General features: G+C 38.4%; 1 protein-coding gene across 1 annotated transcript in view; it reads left to right on the top strand.

Moving 5' to 3' along the window:
* LOC101846825 (glycoprotein 3-alpha-L-fucosyltransferase A) overlaps positions 1-10000 on the top strand; it is a gene marked incomplete at its 3' end in the record, with an annotated part of 130852 nt that overhangs the window by 120219 nt on the left and 633 nt on the right. The window contains 2 exon segments of the mRNA XM_013084832.2: positions 627-860; positions 8302-8304. Of these exon segments, the coding sequence (XP_012940286.1) occupies positions 663-860; positions 8302-8304 (201 nt within the window).

Genomic DNA, 10000 nt, shown 5'->3' with positions numbered 1-10000 from the left:
ATCTATTGTCCTTATCTTCCCTCTTTCTTTTTTTATATTGGTTACCGTCTTGTAAATCCTCTAATCTTCTAGCGCTCATACGACCTTAAGCAGTTGCGAGCGCCGTAAAACCTCTACTAAAACTAAACAGTAACTCAAAACGGTCTAAAATGTTAAGAAGAACTTGACCTTGTAATTCCGAGTATTGATATGTCCAACAGTAGACCAAAAGCGATGACATTGTTATGGCACTTTCAAACAATCGTACTCAAAACAGAAACACAAATATTGTTGTTGTTATTATTTTTTGTTATTGTTATTAATATTTTAATCCCCGACTATTTCGAGATATTCATGCTTGACTGTACATGGAGAATTCTGATCGATGACCTATGCTCCAACATATTATTATCATTATTATTATTATTATCATTATTATCATTATTATCATTATTATCATTATTATCTTTATTACCATTATTATCATTGTTCTCATCACTATCATTATCTTCATTATTATCATTATTATCTTTATTATCATTGTTATCTTTATTATCATTGTTATCATTATTATCTTTATTATCATTATTATCTTTATTATCGTTATTATCATTATCATCATTAACATGGTTCGTTTCTGTCCCCAGCCCGGACTCTCTCTCCGGGCCCGCCATTTTGATGACATGAGATTCCGCCTGAAGAAGACCCTCCAGATCTCGGCGGTCTGCGCATGCGTGCTCCTGTACATCAACTTCTTCCTGGTCTCCAAGTCGACCTTCAGCATCGACCTTGGCCTCGGGGGTCGCCGAGAGGCAGGCGGGGGGCGTAGCCTCGATCACAAAGGGCCCAGGTACCAGCCCATCACTCTGGACTTCAGGATGGTGAGTTCGTGGTGGTTGTGTGTAGTTTTAGTAGGGGTTTTTGCCGAGCTGGCAACTCTGCATAAGGTCATAATATTATTATGAGCGCCAGAAGATTAGAGGTGTTGCAAGAGAGTAACAAACAAAAAAGTGAAGAAGGGGAGATATACAGGACGTCGGGGTTGCACCCCTTTTCTTGGTGGGCAAAGAGGGGGGAGGGAGGGGTGATGATGGATGGAAGATGTCTTTTGGAGAAGTTTTAGAAGCACTAAAGTAAATTATCTCGCACGACATCTCTTTCCTTCTCCCTATTTTTTCATTTGTGAGGCTGCGTGGGGAAATTAGGCGCTCGTCAAAATAACGAAATTAGCATAACCTCTTTTGTATCAAAATAACGAAATCGGCTTAACATCTTTTGTGTCCATAGATAAACACATTTCCATGTGAATTTTACTGGAAAATATTGCAATTAAAGACACAAAATAAGTAATTTTTGTGTTTTCAAAGACTCTTTAGCTATTGAAGCTACACATCAAACTTTGGCCGCCATTTCCTCGCTAATTTCATCGCTGAAACCAGGCGACCTCTTTTCCTTCAATCGAATATATCTTGAGTTCTATTCAAGGTAAATGGATATTTAGTTACAATTGGAAGTAAGAAAAATAAATCAGCTTTCAGGTGATACCTTAGCTCCACTTGCCCAAAAATTGACGAGCGTCTGATTCCACCGCGTCATAACACATTTGTGAGGCAGCGTGGTGGAATCAGGCTCTCGTCAATTTTTGGGCATGTAGAGTTATTGGTATCATCTTAAATGTGTTCACTTGTCTTTATTTGGATGAAACAAATATCCATTTATCTTGAATACAAGTCGAGATGTTTGCGAATGAAGGAGATGGGGGTCACCTGTTTTCAGAGGTAAAATTAGTGAGAAAATGGCCGCCAAAGATTAGTTATTTCCTTAGCTTAAGAGTCCGCGGTAACTAAAAATTTACATTTTTTGCGCCTTTAATCAACATTTTTAAGAAAAACCCACACGGAAATGAGTTCTTTAATGGGCATGAAAGGTGTTGAGCCAAAAAAAACAAAAATTTGATTTAAAAAACACAAACCTGAAGAAAAATGCGAGTTTCTTCACTTTGATTATTTTGACGAGAGCCTGATTCCACCACGCTGTCTCACATTTTCTCTGTAGGCCTACAGTAGAGCGTGCACTGATCTTTTCTCACCCAAGTAGACCTGCACACCTAGCTAACAAATGCACATCTTATTGTTTAATAATTGATAGTAAGAGTTTTACGGCACTTGTAAGACAATAAAGCCATACATGTGCGAGGATCAGATGTGTTACAAGAGAGTAACAAACATTTAAAAAATAAGAAGGGGAGATAAGGACGACAGATGTTTGACAGGAAAGAGGGAGCAAATCACACCAGAGCACGACATCTTAGACAAGAAGTTTTCTTAGATTCCCTTCAGATACAGGAGGAGTAAGTCGGTGGGTGGGTGAGTGGAGGGCGACACCGGTTGGTCCTACTTTTAAAAAATTAATCCCTCTATTGTTTCTATCTATCTGTTTTACTTTCCTCCTAAGCTTAAGTGACCATAATTTTGTCGATGTGCACCTCTTTACTCAAACAAACAAACAAAAGAAACAAACAAACACCCAGGGGATAGTTTTGATTAGACGTTGACCTTGTGTTGCTATATGAGCCTACGTCATTGGGATCGGGACCCTGGTCTTGCGAACTCTATAGTAGACAAATAATAAATGACTGTTGCATTAACTACTAGAGAATCTTTTAGTTCAGTTTTAGTAGATGTTTTACGGCGCTCGCAACTGCATAAGGTCATATGAGCGCCAAGGGGTGGATGTCAACAGAGAAGTCCTTACAGGGAATCAGACTTACTCTGCTCACCTCTCTAGCCTCAACAGCACAAGGTCTGCTTCGACTATCAAAGCACCCCGGAAATAGCGGGTCACAAGAGTGTGACAAACATATAAAAGAAGTAGAGGAAAAATGACGATAGTAAGATTAGGAAAGAAAAAGCAGCAGTTCCCTGTTGTAGTTCAGATACAGTTAAGAGCATGGCATTGTTGGATCAGCCCGTTTACAATTCTACTGTGCATTAGAACGAGAAATGTCCCCTCTTTGGGAATGATCTAAAGACACTCCAGAGGCCCTTGCAGCACAATAAGGTCATAAAAGTGCCGAAAATAGAGCAGAGGTGTTACCGGAGAGCAGCAAACACAAAAAGAAGAAGGAGAGATAAATAAGGACGATAGATGTTTACTAGAGAAAAGAAGGAGCAAACCACACCAGAGCACCCGCCAACCACCCACTTATTTATTGTTGATCTGGGACATTATTTTAATCTATCGTTCTTCTTCGTCATCTTCCTTTGACGCATGAAGAAAAATAATATGGAATTGGTTTGGGACTTTCATTTAGTTTCTCTTCTTATTTTTCTATAAATTGCTTTAAGGGGTGTTAGAAGCTGAAGTATAACAGTTCACCCTTATATGCTTGCATTTTCTTCTCCTGCCATAGTGGTGCGTTTACCTTTGCCATGTGAAAAAATATACATTCATGTATATTATAGCCTAATATTTCAGGTCCTTCGGCTCAAGTAGTTTTTATTTCTGCAATCACAAACAGTTGCCTTTTTTTTTTGCTTATTAAAACACGTTCATTTTTAAATTTTCATGCTAGAGCATTGCTATTGCTTTGTAAGCTTTTTATAAAAACACACAGCTCCACTTTACCACAATAAAAAAAACCCAACAACAAAACCCTCAATAACCTAAGAACAAAATATAACAACATCAATATCTTCATCAACATATACAACAACAGCAACAACAGCAACAATAACAACAACAATCTCGACAACAACAACAACAACAACAACAACAACAACAACAACAACAACAACAGCAACAACAGCAGCAGTAGCAACAACAACAACAACAACAACAAACCAAACATAAAGAAAAGAAAACAAAACCCAACTTTACTATTGGAAGGTCAACCAACTGTCACACTCTATACTTTGCCAGCGTAGTTCTCTTCACGCCTAGGTCCAGAAATTTTCGAGAGGGGGGGGGGGGGGGGGAGGCACGGCTTAGGGAAGATTTCCATCGTGCTCATAAAACTCAAGAATCTTTAACGAATAGAAATAATAGTATAATTATTTTTTCATGGGATTTAACTTTGATATGCAAAGTAATTACATAAATGAAAGAATCGTTGACCAATACAACTAGTGTCTCAACTAAGGGAGTCTTGATCTTAAAATGCAAAGAATCTAGCTAAGTGTAGAGAAATAATCTTAGACAAATAGAAATAATTTCCAGTTCTCTTTACTCGTTTGTCCGGGAAGTTTCGAGTCATGTTTATTGTTTTGTTTTGATTTTGCTCTATTCACCTCCGAAAACAGGATTTCTATCTTACAAATAGAAATCACGAATCTCAGACCAATAGATATATAGATCTAGTATCTCAACTACGGGATCTTAGCCTAGATCTAGTTCTGAATAAAAAGATTCTAGGAGAAGTGAAAGAATCTTTGACCAATAGAATTTATTTTTTTTTATCACAGGATCCAAAATATGAAATGCAAAGTCACTGAATCGGGGTGGGGGGGGGGTGCTGGTTGGGTTTTTAAAATATTTATTTTTTTTAAGGAAAAAAAAAAGGGAGGGGGGTCAAAATTTCCTTTCGATGGGCATACATATTTAATGAAGAAAAAAAACTACCCAGATTTTTAATGTCGTAATTTCTACGTTCGGTCCAGATGTAGATAAACGGGTCCTCATGGTTTCCAACACTTCTGTCGTTTGAAGATGAAATAATGTTGTTGTTTTTTTAGTAGAGGTTTTTTATGGTGCTCGAAACGGCATAATTAAGGTCAAATGAGCGCCAAGGGGTGGATGTCAACAGAGAATTCCTTACAGGGAATCAGGCTTATTCTGCATACCTCTTTAGCCTGAACAGCACAAAGTCTGCTTCAACTATCAATGCACCCCGGAAATAGCGAGTCCCAAGAGTGTGACAAACATACAAAAGAAGTAGAGGAAAATTACGATTAGGAACGAAAAAGCAGCAGTTCCCCGTTGCAGTTCAGGCATAGTTATGAGCATGGCATTGATGAATCAGCCCGTTTACAATTCTACTGTACATAAGAACATGTTAATGTCCCCCCTTCCTCTGGGAATGGCCTAAAGACACTTCAGTCCGTAGAACCGCACCGGAGGGTATTCTGTTGTTTGAAGATGAAGTGCTTTCAAGCAGATCGTCGGCTGACAGTTTAACTCTTCCATGAGGGAAAATAATTGTTTCCTTCTTTTTTTATGTACCTAAATTAACATGATTTATGTTTTTCTGCTTCTTTAAAACAAAATTTGGAATATTTAAGAATTTCGGAAAAATATTTCTCGAACGTATTATGCAACTCACACCACTGATTAAGTAAGAAACTGCAAAATTAAATATCAATGAATTCTAATTTGTGGTCGTGGTACATCTGAGCAGTTGGCTGTCGAGATCGAACTTTACTGTCTGGCGAATTGAGAAGTAGGGGGGAGGGGGGTATTGTGTTATGATTAGCTGGGCTTTCAGACAGGCGGAGAGATAGAACATGCCCCGTCTCTGTTAGATCGGATGGACTTGGGACAGTTAATGAACAGCATGTGAACCAACACTGGGCACCCGACGAGATAACGACGAGATAGCACTCCATACAAGCACAATAAATGAAAAACCTCGGCGGTCAGCAGTCTAGTCTGCTGTCGCGCTACCTCAGAATTACAAAAAGTTCTATCTGCTCAGCACCTTGTTTTTGAGAAATTTGACGTAAATTTTGTTGGAGTTTCACAACGTGGTTACGCTTTTTCGAATGCAATTCTTTGAATATCTTGATAGCAACTCCGAATAAATTTGCTTTTTATTTGGTAGGGCAGTAGAACATGACCAACATTGAGTCTATAGTGCCGTAAAACACCTACTCATTCAATTTTTTTTTTAAACAGTAGAAAACATTTGGTTTCGGACATCTTGTGGTCCTATTAAGTAACTCAAAACGTCCAAAAATGTCAGATAGATCTTTATAATTCTAAGGTAGCTTAGCATTGGACGAAAGATAATGACGCGATAAGGGATGTCCTTCTGCACCAAGCTCAATCACGATTGGATAAGGGTGTACTCAAACTCCATTATCCTGGGAGTAATCCGTTATCATGCTGGACTATAGAGTAGTAGATATCCCTGGTTTGAATCCCAGACTGGTTGTATTGATACAAGTCACTGCGAAAAAAGCTGGAGAGCGTATGTCCGATAGTTGAGGAGATATTTGACAATAAGTTGCGAAACATATTTTTGACCGCACTACAGTTTGGGATTTCTCCTAAATTTCTGGAGAAGCTTTAAATATCGATTATTGGATTTGGACGTTTGGGCAGAGTTTTCAAGACAGGCTCACAACTCCTTTGGCTCGGTCGTATGAGAGATATGTGTTAAATTAAATCAAGAGTGGCGGAGAGGTGGGGGGGGGGGTGGAAAGTGGCCGTTTATTAAGTCGATTTTCCTTGGCAGATGTCCGTTAGAGCAGGTTCTACTGTACACTGTAAAAACGCCGATAAAAAGCGCCCAAAGAGCAGATCGTCATTGCTGTACATGCAGCAAAAATGGCTGAACTCTGAGTTGTGCCGAAATGCAACTGGCCATTTATTTTGTTTGGTGGTACGATAGATAGATAGATAGATAGATAGATAGATAGATAGATAGATAGATAGATAGATAGATAGATAGATAGATAGATAGATAGATAGATAAATAGATAGATAGATAGATAGATAGATAGATTGATATGTGTTATATAATAATAATAATAATAATAATAATAATAATAATAATAATAATAATAATAATAATAATAATAATAATAATAATAATAATAATAATAATAATAATAATAATAATATAATTTTTTTGGTCAAATCAAAACCAAAACAAAACAATACGATGACAGTCACAAAAGAAATATGCATGGCAAGTTTTCTCATTATCAGATAATAAGTAGTCTATCTAAAAAGTTTTTTTTTTTTGTTTTTTTTTTTTGGGGGGGGGGTGCTTTCAATTGTCTCAAAAGTAGCAAAAAATGATTTGTGCCATTTTGCAAGCGTAGTGACGAGATGTCTTTATACGCCGTGTGACATTGCAGACCCATGAGGCTGTCGCTTAGCTCAGGATGCGATAACAATGTAACGTCAGCTAAGATTTGATGAGAGCAGGTATGGACAGGCATGTCCAAATCGCAGACCGGATTAACCGATTCCGAATATCTCACATGTCGGAATAACCGTTTCCGATTTTGTTTTTGTTTCTGTTTTGTTTGTTTTTTGTTTTTTGAGGGGATACGGAATAACCGAGTCCAAATATCTCGCAGATCGCAATAACCGATTCCGAACATCTTGCTGGCCCAATTAGGTGAAGCTTGGGTAAAATCGGTTAATTTAAGATACGCAAACCCTTGAAAGTGAGATTTAAACTGACACTATATAAAATAGCGTAATAATATACTCAAGAGCATTTCATGAAGTAAAAAATAATATTATTAGATCTATTTTACCTCCGGCTGGGCTGGAAATTACTCTTTAATTTTCAAGGTAGAAAGTTTTGTTTTATTAATTACCAACTCGCCGGGAGCCGCATGCATTATTGATAACTTGATCAACTCGCTGGCCGGACTGAAATTGGTCGCAACGTAGTGGAATCAGGCGCTCGTCAGTTTTTTTAGCCTGTGGAACCATTGGCATCCACTTAAAGCTTTCTCAGTTGTCTTGCTATCAAGGGAAAAAAAAATACCCCGTCTATCTGGAATAAAATTTGAGATATTTTAGATTGAAGAAGAGGGGGTCGCCTGGTTTCAAAGTTAAAATTTGCGAGAAAATGGCCGCCAAAGTTTAATTATTTCCGTTGCTTGCTAGTCCGTGGAAACTGAAAACTTACATTTGTTGTGCCTTTAATCAACGTTTTTCAGTAAAAATCCACTCAGAAACAAAATGTTCTTGATTGGACAACAATGGTGTTAAACCAAAGCAACAAAAAATTCGATAAAAATTACCGAACTTTCTGAAAAGTGCCAGTTTCTTCAATATCATTTTTGTGACGAGCGCCTGATTTCACCACGCTGCCTTACAATAATTGGTCCTCGAGCCAGATCGCCAGTGAATTGAGACATTACGAAGTGCAATTCCGAGAGAAGAGAGAACATTGAACTGCCGATGATGTTGATAGAGTCAAATTAGGCACAGTGCATACTGCGTGGAGGTAGAGTAAAATTAGGTTATTTAAGAGACCGGAGCTCCGAGTTCAAGGTCCGTCTCCGATAGGATCTGATAGGACCGAGGTAGAGGGATTGAGGGCCTTAAAAACTTCACAAAACGACCCACGAGTTCAAGAACGCCAAATCTGGGATTCGAACCAGGGTCATCCGTTTTGTAAGTCGAGCATGATACCAATTGGACGCTTTTAAGCACAAGGGGACTATCCCGAAAATATGATGTTTTCAGATAATTGAAGGTAAAGTTTTTGCCCCTTGTTCAATTTCTTTAGAAGACAAGGAGAGTTGTCTCTATAACCGAACAAATATGTACACACCGATGAAACCAAACTTCTCCTAAAGGTAGGGTAATGCCAGTTTTTGGTGTAGGTCAAGATTTCTGGATACTCCCGAAATCTGGGCTAGCCCACTTGTCCTTAAAAGCGACCAATTGAGCTAACGGAGAGTTCCTCAACAGAAGTGTTGTAGTGTTGTAGTGTTGTAGTGGATGAGTACGATAGAGCCGATGGTGAGTAAGGGTAATGTAGTACTTGCAAGAGAGACAATACTGAGCTTCGCGTGTAGCTAGGGGCAAAATGATGTTAAAACTACACTAGGGCTTCTATAGTAATGTATACAATACAAGAGGGTCAATATAGAACAAGGTGTGTTGAAGTACTTTCTAGAGGGACACTGTTGAACTAGAATAAAAATGTTGAACTACTTGTAGGGGTGTTGTGGTATACTAGAGTTGATACACTGAACGAGGAGTGTAGTATTGCGAGAGAGACAATTTTGAACTGTCAGTGATGTAGTGCTTTCTAGAGAGAATGTTGAGCTATAGAGACTACGTTGAATTAGAGAAACAGTGTTGAACCAGGGCTGCAGTACTTGCAAGAGAGACAATAGTGAGATAGGCGTGTAGCTTGGGGCGCTAGGGTTTCTGTATTATATTATACAAGAGAGTCAATGTTAAACAAGGGGAGTTGAAGTGCTTGCTAGAGGGACAATGTTGAATTATTTTTAAAATGCTGAACTAGCGCTGTCGTGATATACAACAGGAAATTGAAACAGGAGGGTAGTACTGCAAGAGAGACAATGTTGAACTATCTATGCTGTAGTACTTGCAAGAGAGAATGTTGACCTAGAGAGACTATGTCGAATTAGAGAAAGAATGTTGAACTTGGGATGTAGTATTTGCAACAAAAACACTGTTTAATCCTATGCGCACGCCCTGGGGGCACTTTGTACCCTCGGGGTTGTATTCTTCAGATTTTAAAATACTTCTAGAGCGAATATCTCTTTGAAACTATTCAGTATTTCTCAAAAAATCGTTTTGACAGACTGCTATGGAAAGCGTACGGATCGGATTAACGAGTAAATTTCCTCTTTGGGAAGTGGTGACACAGAGTTCCCCCACGTCGTATGGATACGATAGTAAAACACGACGTACGGATAGGGTTAACTAAAGATTTGAACTCTATGGCTGTAGTACTTGCAAGTGAGACAAGGTTGAACTAGAAGTGGTGTAGTGGAACATGCCGAGCAAGGGCTATAACATAACACTTGCAACAGAGACAAGATGTTGAACGAGGTTGTTTTTTTTAAGCATAAACAGCAAAGACAATGTTCAGCAGCCATATTGAACTAGGGTTGTAACTATACTTATGAAAGAAAGAGAAACATAATATTTATTAAATTATTAAAAAATAGTACGGTGACATGGATTTTTGTACATGCAAACCAAAGTATTTATTTTATACAGTGATAAGAAGGTTGGCCTTTCTCTCTCTCTCTCTCGTTCTCTCCCTCTCTCTCTCTCTCTCTCTCTCTCTCTT

Source organism: Aplysia californica, unplaced genomic scaffold (assembly GCF_000002075.1).
Source record: "Aplysia californica isolate F4 #8 unplaced genomic scaffold, AplCal3.0 scaffold00320, whole genome shotgun sequence".
In the NCBI taxonomy this organism is placed as follows: Eukaryota; Metazoa; Mollusca; class Gastropoda; order Aplysiida; family Aplysiidae; genus Aplysia; species Aplysia californica.
This window is presented reverse-complemented; position numbering and strand designations above follow the sequence as displayed.